At 31.2% G+C, this 15126-nt stretch overlaps 2 protein-coding genes across 2 annotated transcripts; both read right to left on the reverse strand.

The window, feature by feature from the left end:
• Positions 1-8483: 8483 nt before the first annotated feature.
• LOC132600538 (uncharacterized) lies at positions 8484-11492 on the reverse strand. The gene is made up of 3 exons (XM_060313765.1): positions 10359-11492; positions 10080-10182; positions 8484-9714 (listed from the first exon to the last, which is right to left on the reverse strand). The coding sequence occupies exons 1-3, from the start codon at positions 11083-11085 to the stop codon at positions 9624-9626; spliced, it is 921 nt and encodes a 306-aa protein (XP_060169748.1). The 5' UTR covers positions 11086-11492; the 3' UTR covers positions 8484-9623.
• A 685-nt stretch (positions 11493-12177) lies between these two features.
• LOC132599476 (stress-response A/B barrel domain-containing protein At5g22580-like) lies at positions 12178-12914 on the reverse strand. Its single transcript, XM_060312845.1, has 2 exons — positions 12671-12914; positions 12178-12558 (listed from the first exon to the last, which is right to left on the reverse strand). The coding sequence occupies exons 1-2, from the start codon at positions 12790-12792 to the stop codon at positions 12360-12362; spliced, it is 321 nt and encodes a 106-aa protein (XP_060168828.1). The 5' UTR covers positions 12793-12914; the 3' UTR covers positions 12178-12359.
• Between the last annotated feature and the right edge of the window lie 2212 nt (positions 12915-15126).

Below are 15126 nucleotides of genomic sequence, written 5' to 3' on the forward strand. Positions count from 1 at the left end.
ATAGAGTTTTCTTTTGTTTGAAAAGAAATGGAACTTATAGTAAAGACAAATATGAAAGACACATTTTTTTTAGCAACTTTTGGTTTTCAAAGTCTGATCAAAACGGTTACTCCCTCTTCCAATTTGTATGACAGATTTTTATTTTAGTCAATCGCAAAAAAAAAAGACACATTTTTTTATTTAACAATAATTTAATTTTAAATTTTATCTTTTACGTTTAACAAGATGATTTATAATCACACAGTTATCTTTGGTTTGTTTTTGAGACTACAAGATTTGAAAGTATTTCTTATTTCTTAAACTCTGTGTTCAGTCAAACTACATCACATATATTGGAACAGAGGAAGTAGGTCTTATAAAAGCTTTAGAGCACACAATTGAGGAATATCGAAAATACCCTCATGTCGACATGTTGGCGAGACAACGGTCAGCAACTTTAAGCCTCTTTTATATATTGAAAAAATAAACTAACATGATTATATAAATTAACTTCTGTTAACATATCGTAATAAACAGGTTATATATGATACCAATTATATCTACAGCACTTCAATAAAGGCATTGAAGTCAGGAGGCCGATCAGGAGGAGTTTTAGCAAACGAAAAATTCTGATCAAGTTCAAAAAAAGAGAAGAAAGAGAAAACAATTTGTTTGACGCTTTTCACTTTTCAAGAGTCAAATGTTATAATTTTGTCCGTGTGTTTGAACATAAAATTTTTAAATTTTTCAAAATAAAATTTATATATTTGAAAACTACGTAAAAAGTACTATAAGTAAGCATAATTAATTATTTAAAATATCTAAAAGACATATGAAAGAATTACGATCAAAGAACAACTCATTTGAATCTCAAAAAATAAAAAGTGTCAAACAAATTGAGACAGACGGAGTAATACTTTGATTTCACTGAGTTAGTATGTCACTATCACATTAATCCAGAACATTTATTACTTTTTGGCATTTGAGAAATAGTATAAGACGAAGATCAAAATGCTTCTAACCAATTGAATTTAGCACAACATACCCTCCCTGCTACCTATTAAATAAAAAATGTCTCCAACCACGTTTTCGTTTGGCTTAAAAATGCCTCTAACACTAACGGTTGATTAGTGTCTAGATGCAGTGGCGGACTCAGGATTTTGAGTTCGGGGGTGCTGGATCCAGGAATTTTGAGTTCGGGGGTGCTCTATTAACTATTTATATCTGTTTTCTTTATATTTTCTATACAGCTATACACTCCGTAACTGAATTTAATGGGTGCCGGAGCACCCAAAAATTCTACATGGGTCCGCCCCTGTCTAGATGGGGGTCAGGTTTTACACAAAGCCATTTGATGGTTCATGATTATCCAATGTGAATAAATTACCCAACTCTTATGTATATGTGCAATTATAATTTTTAAATAAGAATATATATAGTCCGGCTGATTCGATTTTTTAATTATTTTTTGCTTAAAATCAAAATCAATCAAAGTTTATCGGTTTCTAAAGTTGAAAACCAAAACAAAATTAAACCAAAATAGTTTGTTGGTTGTTCAAGATTTGGATAACTATGTCTTACATATAACAGTTCTGTACCTTTTAATTGTGAATTTTTGAGATGTTGTGACCTATAAATTAATATTTTGGAATAAATAAATTTTCTTTCATCAGATAGGTGAAAAAAGAGCATTTTTGAGCAATCTCTGATACATTAAGGACATTTTGATCCAATATGTGGAACGAGAGGTAAATTTGACACAACAGATGGAAGGGAGACATTTTTTAGCCATTTCTAATATATTAAGGACATTTTTAACCTTTTTCCGTAAATAAAAGAACCCTATTTTTTGTCCAAGCCGAAAATGGTAAATACCAAAAACCATTATGTATAATAACGGATAAAGCACATAATTCGAAGTACCAAAATACCCTCTTGTTGATAAAGACTCTTCAGCTTTGCCAACATTTATTGCTTTTTGGGCTTTGAGAAATAGGAAGAGAAATAGTCGGCTCTTAGGATATGTAAAGAATTAAATAAACGAAACAGAGCCAAAAATGCTCCTAAGCTACTGAATTTGACTAATAGCCTGTTTGACCAAGTTTATTTTTTCCCCAAAAGTACTTATTTTTTCAATAAGTGTTTATTTTAAAAAAAGTGAGGTGTTTGGCCAAGTTTTTGGGAGAAAATAAGTGCTTTTAGAGAGTAGCAGAAGCAGTTTTTCAGAAGCTAAAAAAAATAGTTTTTGCCTAAAAGCACTTTTGAGAAAAATACACATAGAAACACTTTTTAAAAGTTTGGCCAAATACTAATTGCTGCTCAAAAGTACTTTTTAAATTAAGGGAAATCTACGTGGTGTAGCTAATAATAGACCTTATTTTTATTTAGTAGCTATACTATAATTTATTTACACCTCATAGCTAAAAGGTGTATATCAATTATGCTCCATAACTAAAACATATAAAATAGGTTAAAATAAAAAATTAACTCCTGTATCCACATTTTTCTCTCTCCTCCCTCCTTCTCCCTCCCTTCTGCTCTCAATATCGTCGCCGGAGCTCCGGCGAACGAGCTCCGGTCACTGCTCCCTCATCGTCACCACTGCTTCACGCGAAAGCCAGACAGAGAAGTAAGCTCCGGTCACTGCTATTGGTTGTGGTTCGTGTTGTTGTTGTTGTGGTTCGCCGGAATTCAATTGTAATTAGTTACCCAAAATGAAGTAATTAAAGCTAACTAAATCTGGAGCAATAACATACTTGAAATGGCGATAACTCGAGGTTTAGCTGTAGGAGTACGACCTAATTTGCCAGTTTTAGCCCAGATCCCACGGCTTTTAGCAACTCTGATGGACATAAAGATCTTCTGTTTAGTGCTTTCTTCACAAGCTCTCCTCAATTCCTCGTCATCAGCACTCGATTTCGCCATTTTTTTTTTTTTTGCTGCTGTTCTCTCAAGTTAGATTTCCTCTTTCTCTGTATGAATCTGTATATTTTAAAAAAGTTGTTTTGATTGTATTCATTAATTTTATTTCTTGTATACAAATGAATACAGTGAATTTTGAAGTGTATACAAATGAATAGAGTGAAATTTATTTATTGTATTCAGTTTTTGAGTGTATTCATTAATTTTTTTAGTGCAAATTTTTGTGTTTTTGATGTTTTAGTTGAATACATCTGATTTGAATACAACAAAATCCGAATTGAATACAGTAAAATCTGATTCAACCGAATTTTGAATACAATCGAAAAGAATTTTTGAATTTTTTTAATTCGTTGTATTCATGAATACAGCTAGGCCGTTTTATGAATACAGCGAGCCATTTTTTGAATACAGCGGGTAAACTGTAGCTACGCAATGTAAATATTGAAACTGTAGCTATGACAAATTTTAAACCCCCAAAGTGTAGTCATTTATGTAAAATTCCCTTAAATTAATTGGTCAAACACAAACTGCTTTTAACCAAAAGTACTTTTTAAAATAAGTTGTTTTTAAAAGCTTGGCCAAACAGGCTATAAAAAATATCCTCTTTCTACCTTTTTTTTTTTTTTAATTAAGTAAAAGAACTTTATATTCAAACACATCACATGCATATATTGACTTGATATAAATACTCGAAACGGGTAAATTTTTACCTTAACAACAAGTAGCATGGTCTTTTTTTTCCTTTTTTTTTTTTTTTTTTAACCAAAACCATTCAACCCTTGCGAGGTGAGGCAGGGGGCAGGCCGGCGTGGGGGGAGGGGGTTGCAATACCCCTACCATGTTCAATCACAGCAAAAGAAGCATACAATCTTGAAAGAGGTCTTGAGGCCTTACCTTCTTTAACTTCGTAAGAAAGAAAATTCAATACCTATTCTAGCTAATGATCCAAGGATATCAAAAGTGTCCTCAACATCATATTTGGGCTTAAAAATGTCCCTAAAGCTAACGGGTTACCAGTTGGCTAGATGAAGGATTTACAAAAACCATAGTCTATGATTGGTCCAAGTATAAATCCAATGTTAATTAAATTACCCAATTCTTATGTATATATGTGCAATTATAATTTTTTAATGTGTAATAATTTATTTAGTTTGATTTTTTTAGTTATTTTTGCTTAAAACCTAAACCAAACCAAATCAAAGTTTTTCGGTTTCTAAAGTTGAAAACCAAAACCAAATCAAACCAAAATAGTTTGTTGGTTGTTCAAGATTTGGATAAATATTAGTTTTATATATAAGAGTTTTGTACCTTTTATATTTGTGAATTTTCAAGATTTTTTGACCTATATTAATATTTTGGAGTAAAATAATGTTCTCCCATCCAATAGGTGAAAGGAGGACATTTTTTTTGAGTTATTTCTAATACGTTAAGAACATTAAATTTTATTCAATAGATAGAAGGAGAGACAAATTTGATCCAAAATGTAGCAGGAGAATATTTATGAGCCGTTCTAATATCTTATGAGCATTTGTAACCCTTTTCCATTAAATAAAGGGAAAAGGGCCTGATTTACCCCTCTACTTTGGGAAAAGGTTCATATTTACCCCCCCCCCCCCCCCCCCCCCCCCCCCCCCGTTATACTATCAGCTCATTTATACCCCTACCGTTAATGAATTACTAAAGAAGGGTGAACAAAAGTCTTCTGAAGATTGTACAAAAGTGTACTGTTTACTTCAATGGGGATAATGGATATGAGGTGGCTCATGGTGTGGATAGGCAAAGAGTACACTTTTGTTCACCCTTCTTTAGTACATATCATTATTATAGTTAAAAAGCATATGACACCCAAGAATTCCATTCAAACAGTTTTCTTAGTTCCTTTGGATTTCTTTTTCTATTCTTTGTGTTTTTATAATTGTTTGACCTAGAACATTGATACTTTGGATGTTACTCTGATTTGGTAGATGTAGATTTATTTACACTATTTTTGTTCTTTGGTAATTCATTAATGGTAGGGGTATAAATGGGTTGATAGTATAACGGGGGGTAAATATGAACCTTTTCCGAAAGTAGAGGGGTAAATCAGGCCCTTTTCCCCTTATTTAAAAAGTCATTGGCCACGGTGGACAGGGGGTTAAAAATAGGGGCAAATGTTTCAACTATTGTAACGGTAGGGGTATAAATGGGCTGATAGTATAACGGGGGTAAATATGAATCTTTTCCCAAAGTAAAGGGGTAAATCAGGCCCTTTTCCCTTAAATAAAAGAACCCCGTTTTTTGTCCAAATCGAAGATAGTACATACAGAAAACCATTACATATAATAGCTTTAGACCACATAAATCCGAAATATCAAAAATATTGTCATGTCGGTGGAAAGACAACGGCCAGCTTTGAGCCTCTCTTTTATATATATAGACTAGATGACGTATGCCCGTGCACATTTTAGATTATAGTATATTTATGTATGTAGTTGTTTTTTGATATTGCTTGATTTTTTAATATGTGATCTATTTTTTTTTATTGCTTTATTTAATATGAGGTCCACTTTTTTTTTTTAACATGAGTTGGAGGTGGACGACGATACCACCTCCAATGCCCGTGCCCTTTAGATTAAAGTGTATCTATGTGTATGTAGTTTTGTTTGGATAGTGATATATATATATATATATTGCTAATAAACGCACACACACACACACACATATATACTATGTTCAAAACACGATTAATATAACATTGTAATTTGTGCTCCGTATTCAAAACCATATTATATTAGTGTTTGCAATGAATATAAAGTTTGCAAAAATTTATTAATACTTTTTAAAAGAGAAGACTTGTTTAAAACGAACTATTTTCCTCTCTTTAGACAAAATAATAGCAATATTTAAGCATCAGTTGATACTTTAAATTTTAATTCAATTAATTTAAAGGTGTAAAATGTTCTATTGTTAATGTATGTAGATTGGACCTAAACAATACTTATGATTTTTATCAAATTTTGATTTGGATAATTATAATTAAATTATTAAATTAATTTTACATGTTTAAAATGAAACAAAGTAGAAATTTGATTTTCTATTTAAACGAAGAACTATCTTTTTTTTTTTTGGTGAATATTCTTGGTTTAACTCATTTTACTTGTCATGTTATCTTTTGCACTTTTTTTTAAGGAAACGTCAATTAGAATTATAATTTGACTAATTTACCTTATTCATTATTTAATCTCCATTTAATATTATTTTTTCTTTTACGACATTAATCTCTTTTTACATTTATTAGAGTAAGAATAAAAATTAAAATATAAATATTTTAAGTATATTTATTTTAGTAAACATAACAAATAAATGACATGGCGGAATAACAAATACAACAGTTAAATATCTAGATTAGATTTCAGGCTAATATAAGAAAAGAAAGAAAATTGTATGGTTTGACTACTTAATCTTTTGAAGAAAAGCAATAATATGGGGTCCACATTTTTTGTTGTACAATAATTTCATTTGCTTCCGCTAATGGGTTGATACGCATGTGACAATGAATCCATCATTATTGACTTAATGCGAATACTTTGGAAATTATATGAATATTGTTTGATTTTTTAATATGAGGTGCATTTTTTTTTTTCCTTTGATATTGCTTTTTTTTAAAACATGGAGTCCACTTTTTTTTTATATTGTTTAATTTTTTTTAATATGAGATCCATCCTTTTTTTTTACATGAGTTTGGAGGATTTTTTTTAATATATTTTTTAATTTTTTAACATAGGGTCCACTTTTTTTTTTTTTTTTAAACATGAGTTAGGGACGGACGAAGATCCATCCCCCAACCCATGCTTATATATAGTACTAGACGGCCTATGCTTGTGCTGCGCACGGGCCCAACACTTTAGATTATAGTGCATCTATGTGTATGTAGTTGTCTTTGAATATATATATATATATATATATATATATATATATATATAGAGAGAGAGAGAGAGAGAGTATATTATGTTCAAAACATGATTAATATAACATTGTAGTTTGTGCTCCGTATCTAAAATTTTATTATATTAACGTTTGTTACGAATACAAAATCGGTAAATTTATTAATATTTTATAAAAGAGAAGACTCGTTTAAAAGGAAACTATTTTCCTCTCTTTGAGATAAAACAATAGTAATATTTAAGCATCAGTTGATACTTTCAATTTTAATTCGATTAATTTAGAGGTGTAAAATACTTATTATTTTTCATCAAATTTTGATTTGGATAATTCTAATTCAAATTATTAAATTAATTTTACATGTTTAAAACGAAACAAAGTAGAAATTGATTTTCTATTTAAACGAAGAAATACTGTTTTTTAATTTTTGGTAAATATTCTCGGTTTAGCTCATTTTACTTGTCATATTGTCTTTTGCATGGTTTTTTAAGGAAATGTCGATTAGAATTATAATTTGACTAATTTACCTTATTCATTATTTGATCTTCATTTGATATATTTTTTTACGACATTGATCTCTTTTCACATTTATTAGAGTAAGAATAAAAATAAAAAAGTAATTAAATTATATCTTATTTTAAAATATAAATATTTTAAGTATATTTATTTTAGTGAACATAACAAATAAATGACATGACGGAATAGCAAAGACAACAGTTTAATATCTAGATTAGATCTCAGGGTAATATAAAAAAGAAAGAAAACTGTATGGTTTGACTACTTAACTTTTTGAAGAAAAACAATTTCATTTGTTCCCACTAATGGATTGATACGCACGTGGTAATGAATCCATCATTATTGACTTAATGAGATACTTTGAAAATTACATGATTATTGTTTGATTTTTTAATATGGAGTGCACTTTTTATTTTTGGACATTATTAATTTGCACTATTTTTATGCATATATATATATATATATATATATATATATATATATACTATGTTCAAAACACGATTAATATAACATTATAGTTTGTACTCTGTATCTAAAACTTTAGTATATTAGTGTTACTACGAATACAAAGTCTGCACTTTTTTTTGACATTATTTTTTTTAATACAGAATTCTTTTTTTTTTATATTGCTTGATTTTGATAATATGGGGTTCACTGTTTTTTACAGTGAGTTTGGAGATGGTGGGTTCTACATTTTTTTTTTTGTTATATTGCTTTATGTTGTTTAGTATGAAGTCCACCCTTTATGGGGTGCACTTTTTTTTTTTGGACATTATTAGTTTGTATTATTTTTATGCATATAATATGTAATTTGTGCTCCGTATCTAAAATTTTATTATATTAGTGTTTGCTACGAATACAAAGCCAACACTTTTTTTTTAACATTATATTTTTTTAATATGGGATTTACTTTTTTTTTTTTTTATATTGCTTGATTTTGATAATATAGGGTCCACTCTTTTTTTCTCATGAGTTTGGAGATGGTGAGTTCCACTTTTTTTTATTGCTCGGTGTTATTTAATATGGGGCTTACCCTTTTTTTAAGGGACAACGAACGACGAAGCATGGGTCTAAACTCATGCTTTATATGGTTTCTTCTTTTTTTATTTTTATTTTTTATATTATTTGGTGTTATTCAGTATGGAGCCTACCCGTTTGGACATTATTAGTTTGCACTAAACTCATGCTTTATATGGTTTCTTCTTTTTTTATTTTTATTTTTTATATTATTTGGTGTTATTCAGTATGGAGCCTACCCTTTTGGACATTATTAGTTTGCACTATTTTTATGCATATATATATATATATACTATGTTCAAAACACGATTGATATAATGTTGTAATTTGTGATCCGTATCTAAAACTTTATTATATTAGTATTTGCTACTAATACAAAGTCTGCACTTTATATACAAAGAGTAATTTTAGGCTAAGGAATTCGGATGAACCCCTAACGCCCCTCTAGCTCCACCCCTGCCGACCACTTTGGTAAACGCCAAACTTGGAGGACAAAAACCATATCAATAACTAATTACTCATCACTATTCCCACAAAATTCTGTTTCTTTCACTTTCTACCGCTCATTTTACGTATTATAGCAGGTTAGTTACTATTTTTATCAATTTACAAATTCATACATATTATACAGATTTACTTATTGTGTAAGTATATTTACACGCCAGTATATAGAACTTCGTACATGTTTGCACTTTACCCCATCAAGCTGCAACATTACATTGTTTCAACAAAGCCAACAAACCAACCTCAAATTTCCAATTTCAAAAGCCAGGAAAGAGAAATTTACAGCACACACAAAACTTCAGAAACATATTACTCCTCAAAAAGAGGCTGCAATATGTTAAAGAACCAGTGCTAAACAAGAATACTTCATCATTTTTCCACTGTCTTGAACTAACGTATCCTTTGTTATTTGTCTCAGTAAGTTCTCTAGTTTTCAGCCTCTCAAGAAGACAATTCTGCTATGATCACAATATTGGATACTGCATTTTGGTTGTCTCATAATTGGTCCCTACCACATGCATATTTCTAGAAAAAATGTGGATTCATATAACTTTGGACAAACTATAACATAACTTTACAGCATGATGAAAAGCTTAACTTGAACAATGCAATCACTAAAGGGCTGTAAATGTCCCTACTTGTTACATAAGTTGCTCAAGTAGTAAAGTTCTGCACATGCTCATACTTAAGTGGTTTATGCACCCCACCACTAATAATTTTCACTTCAGACATATATTGATAAAGTAGTATCTGGGAAATCTTCATCACACACTTTTTAGGTATGTTGCGCATGAGCTCTCTGAAAGCTGCTGCACCTGTGTCGAATCTTCCAAAAATCCACTGCTTTTGGAGGATCTGACACACGCCCATCGACATTTTTGGAGAGGCCGAGCAAGATAGATTTTCATCACACTATTTAGCTATGTTGTGCGGACTCTATAAAGTCGCATCCGTGTCTAATCCTCCAAAAGTGTGCTACTTTTGGAGGTTCTGAGAAACACCCAACAATATTTTTTGGAGAAGTCGGAACAACATAACTTTTTAGTACACAAATAAAAGCATAATTTCATAGAGTATAATTTACATCTTCAAAGATAGTCTTCATGACAAATTCTGATTCTTTGGCACAGCAAGTAAATACATCTTGATATCATGAAAAATTCTCATTCTTTGGCACAACAAGTAAAATACATCTTGTTTTTAGGCAAGAACTTAACTACCTTAAAACTCCTTCAAGATGATCCAAAAGACCAATCAAGACAAGCAAAGAGAAGAGCATAGTACCACTAAGTTTCTTGATTGCACCAGCAGAAACCTCCACCTCTGCAAAAAATCATCACAAGCACCAAAAACATAATGATTTGATAATTACAAAAAAGAGAAATCAACTTAAATAGCCGCCCACCCAAAAAGATAGCCGGCAGATATATAATATATGTATATTCAGTGTATAATATATGTATATTAGCTAGCGGCTCTAAATATTTTCGTGAACTTACTGCATCCAGTTACATGGCAAAGGCATCTCAATCCAACTCCACAATTACCATGAGGCTTTCTACACTCATCACAAGGATTTGGTACATGGTCAACTTCCCAAGACAGCCTTGTACCTGACTCAAATTTCATACTGTTCCCATCTTGAGAAGTGCTTTTATAAACCCTTCTATAATGTGAACAGTTCAATTCTTTAGGATGAAACTCATTTCCCAAATCTTGTACATCATCAACCATCAAACAAGAAAAAGTAAAAGACCCTTTGTTTGTCACACCTTCTTTACACAAACTAAAAGAATCTTTTTCATTTTTCAAGTGAGGGCAACTTTGTAAGGCTGATATATTTTTAGAATTTAAGCAGTTGAATAGGAGTAATGAGTTAGGCTTAGGGGGATTAGGAAATCCAGAAGATAAATCTTTAGGAGATACATAGTTGGATGAAGAAGAACAAGAACTATGAGAAATAGTTAACAGTTTGTTTTTATAATCAATTGAAGAAATTTGAAAAAGGCCAAGAGAAGTTTTAAAGTATAAAATCTCTGATCTACATAGCACCATGTTCTTCAAGAATGATGAATTTTTTGAGTTTTGAGAAACAAAAGGCTCTTCAATCTTTATATTTCCACAGTAGCTTTGTGATTCTTGTGAAATGGTACTTCTGGTAAAATAAAGGTTCAAAAAAAAGATCAAAAAGGCTAGAAAATGAACTTTCTTGATCAAGATTTCCATGGTTTTTTTTTTGCTCACACTTGATTTGATCTTTCTACTGTAGTGTGAACTTATCAAGAAAGGAGTTTTGTGATGCAATGAGAATATGCAAAATAGATGAAGGCTGCAAAAAAGAAGGAACAAAAGAATCTACTTTTCCTATTTGCAGGTTAAAAAATGCTAGGTTTTGTTAATGTATTATTCTTTGAGCATCATAAAACTTTGGAATAAAATATAATCACCTTTTTATCTGATAGGTTTTGGGACCTCAAAGTCCTCTTCATAGTAATTCTTCCTTTTAACTTGCAAAACTTTCAACCTTATCTCTTTCACATCCACATTTGACCATATTGTTCTTTTTTCAAGATTTTTTTTTTTTTTGAGATCTTTTAGATTTTGTTTTCTGATTAGCAACAAGAAAAACGAAGGGGAGTTTTAGAGCAACGGTAAAGTTGCTTTTGAGCCGTGAAACGAGCCACTAATGTTTGTGTTGGAGTAGGATGCATATGTTACGCCTCTTGGCTGTGACCCTTCCCTAGGCCTCGTGTGAACACGAGATGCTTCGTGTACTAGGCAATCTTTTTTATTAACAACAATAGAAATCACATATAGCTGACACATAGGTTATGAAAAGTCAAAAGTTAGATTTGTTTTGTGGTTAAGTGATCTTTTGCTAATCAACATTAGTCAAGTGTTATTGAAAAAAAGACACAAGTTCTATTGAAATGTCCGTTCATAAATAGATATCATACAGTGCAAAGATACTTCTTACTGATATAATAGAATGTTCACATACAATGATACAAACACTTGAACCTCAATAGCCCAAAAACATTCTAAACAAATACACTCTATTGGAACATAGGCACACACATAACACTAGTTTTATTGTGCCATTGATCATATGATCAAGAATGAGCTTTGGGGCGTGGCCCTTCCCTAGATCCGGTGTGAACGCGAATGCTTCGCGCACCGAGCTCCCCTTTTATTAGCAACACCAAGATCCACATATAGCAGACATAGGTTATGAAAAGTCAATAGTTAGATTTGTTTGCTAGTCAAGTTATTTTTCTAATCAATATTAGTCACAAGAAATTGAGAAAAGGACACAAGTTCTATTGAAATGTCCATTCAAGAATGGATATCATATATTGCAAGATCTTCATAATGATACATGTCTTAAAGACAACAATGTTCACATACAAACACTTGAAAACCTCCAAAAACATCATAACCTTACACCATATTTGAACATCACATAACACTAGTTTTTTGTTGTGCCATTGATCATAAGTTCAAGAAGAAGCTTTGAAAGAAACAGCAGGGAAATTCAGTACCACAGCCTTGTCAATTACAGTGACAAAAAAAGCCGAAAATTCGACATCTTTTGGGTGACTAACATAAGTATTATAGTCTTCTTTGCTATTGAATGTCATTATAATAGCATGAGTATAACCTTGTGTAAGCATTTCATGGCTTTCAGTATCATTTCCCCTGTCAAAAAGTCAAAAGAACCATATTAATTTTACAAATTATCACAAAAAAAAAAAAAAAAAACTGTGTGACTATACATTAAAATGAACCTATTGAGAAAAATGTTACTTACCAAACAAAAGATTTGACAACATCAATTTCATGAGCAAGTTTTTCCAACTGTTTTAGAATGTCTTCCACTACTACATCTTCCTTGAACTTCACCAAAACCAAATGCTTGAATTCATCAGCCATGGCTACTAGTTATTACTAAACTAATGGATCAAAATGGCTTCCCAAAAGCCACCTATATATATACACACACAGATAATTAAATGGCCAAGGATTTATTGAGTTTTGAACCGTGCGCCATTCAGATTTCTCGATTATTAAAAAACACCTATATATACATACAAACACACTTTTTTTTTAATTGCTTATTTTAGAAAGTTAGGAGGTTTGACCAAATTTTTAGGAAAGAATTAAGTGTTTTTAAGCAGTAGAAGACTGTTTTTGCGAAATTGAAGGAAGTAGCATTTCTCCCAGGATCATTTTTGGAACCTTAGTTACACAACAGTACCACTTTAATATTAACAAAAGTTTTTTTTTTTAAAGTAATTAGCTAGACACAAACTGCTATTCTCTAAAAAAAAAAAAAAAATCGATAAACACTTAAAAAAAAAACTACTTAAACTAAGCAATTCTTGAAAATTCAGCCAAACAGTAAATCTATCACTCATGAATCTCATATACAATATACGGAAAAGCGTCAAAATTACCCATGAACTTTGGGAAATAGTTTATCCATACCCTTCGTTATACTTTAGGATCAATTATATCCTTACCGTTATACCATGGGGTCAATTATACTCTTATGTCTAACAGCTGCCACGTGGCATCATCCTAGCCCTTCAAAATTATTTTCCCCTCAAATAATTTTTTACCCACTAAAATAACCCAACCCGACCCGATTTGTTTTTCCAGGGGTAATGGGTTGGGTCCGTATCACTTTGGTTGGAAAAAAAAAATCGGATTGAGTTATTTTAATGGGTAAAAAGTTATTTGAGGGGAAAATAATTTTTTAAAGGGCTGAGATGATGCCACGTGACAACTGTTGGACATAAGGGTATAATTGACCTCGCATTATAACGGTAAAGGTATAATTAGCCTTAAAATATATCGAAGGGTATGAATAAATTATTTTTCAAAATTAAAGGGTAATTTTAGCCCTTTTCCGTACAATATATGCCCCCCACCCAAATAAAAAACAAAGAAGGAGCACGTGGTGGAGTGCTACTTCCAAGAAGCAACAAAACCAAGAAACCTAATTATTTTACAATTTGATACAATTTTGAGTTTCGGAGATTCGTCAGGGTGGGTTGATATGATTTTGTAATAAAAAATGGAAAGATTAAATAGACTAGCATTGCACAAGAAAAAAGAGAATGCATTGCACATGTAATTGGCTGTTGAGATCTTCTTTGGGCCTACATATGTTTTGTCTAACCAATGCCTCCAGTTTTTTTTTTTTTTTTCCCAAAAATTTATAAGCAGCTTTGGTTGTTTGTTTCAGGTAGTATAGTCAAGTTGGAATGATTTCTTTTTATTATTCAAACATAACAACTAGTTATGAAATCGAATTGATAGCCTCCGCGCGTTTTAAGCTCGTCGGAGAGCTACATTTGTCTCAATATATTTGGTAGAGCAAGAAAATTCGCGAGGTACTTGCTGCGATAATTGTAAGTTAAGATGTGTATAAGAAATCTCACTTTTTTAGAATGTTGTACATGAAAAATTTGTACAAGTTTGTGGAAGTATGTATTAAGCCTTTATTGTGAGATACTTCATAGTGATACATTACATGAATTTTGGAAGCAAAAATGTTCACATACACACACTTGAAACCCAAACAACCAAAAAACAAATCAAACCACACTGAAACATAGACACACGTAGTATTAGTTTTTGTCTATTTTTTTCGTTTTATCTAATCATCCGGTATTTTAAATCCATTAGCGCTGGATTGACCAACAAAGGAATAAAACCTCTCAATCAAAAAGTTCTACATTCTCATGATTCAAACCTGATACCTCCGATTAAGAGTAATGGAATCCCAACTATTCTATCACACTTCTTGACGAGACTCCATACTCCATAGTGATACATCACATATCTTAACCATTCACAATTTTGGAGTAAGTATGTATTAAGTCTTTATTGCAATATACTTCAAAGTGATACATAACATGTTTTTAACCATCCACAACATTTTGGAAGCAAAGATAATAGAAATGTTCACATACACACACTTGAACCTCAAACAACCAAAAAAAAAAAAAGCAAATTGAACCGTATTAAAACATAGACACACACATCGTACTAGTTTTTTTTTTTTAATCATTTGGTATCTGGAACTTATTAGTGTCGGACTGGCCCACCAAGGGAATGAAATGCTCTCTATTCAGAAATTTCTATATTCCCAAGGCTAGAGCTCGAACCTCCGGTTCAAAATGAAGGAATTCCAACTATACCATCATACTTCTTGGTGATACTCCATAGTGATATATTACATGTCTTAGCCATCCACAA

The sequence above is a fragment of the Lycium barbarum genome, chromosome 6, assembly GCF_019175385.1.
Source record: "Lycium barbarum isolate Lr01 chromosome 6, ASM1917538v2, whole genome shotgun sequence".
In the NCBI taxonomy this organism is placed as follows: Eukaryota; Viridiplantae; Streptophyta; class Magnoliopsida; order Solanales; family Solanaceae; genus Lycium; species Lycium barbarum.

Bases quoted from the DNA above. Each gene is read 5' to 3' on its own strand.
- LOC132600538 (XM_060313765.1), bottom strand. From the start codon at position 11,085: ATGGAAATCTTGATCAAGAAAGTTCATTTTCTAGCCTTTTTGATCTTT. The intron at 10,183-10,358 runs GTAAGTTCACGA...GATTTTTTGCAG, and splicing joins TTGCCATGTAACTGGATGCA to AGGTGGAGGTTTCTGCTGGT. The intron at 9,715-10,079 runs GTAGTTAAGTTC...GGCGTGTGTCAG, and splicing joins CATCTTGAAGGAGTTTTAAG to ATCCTCCAAAAGCAGTGGAT.
- LOC132599476 (XM_060312845.1), bottom strand. From the start codon at position 12,792: ATGGCTGATGAATTCAAGCATTTGGTTTTGGTGAAGTTCAAGGAAGAT. The intron at 12,559-12,670 runs GTAAGTAACATT...ACTTTTTGACAG, and splicing joins GTTGTCAAATCTTTTGTTTG to GGGAAATGATACTGAAAGCC.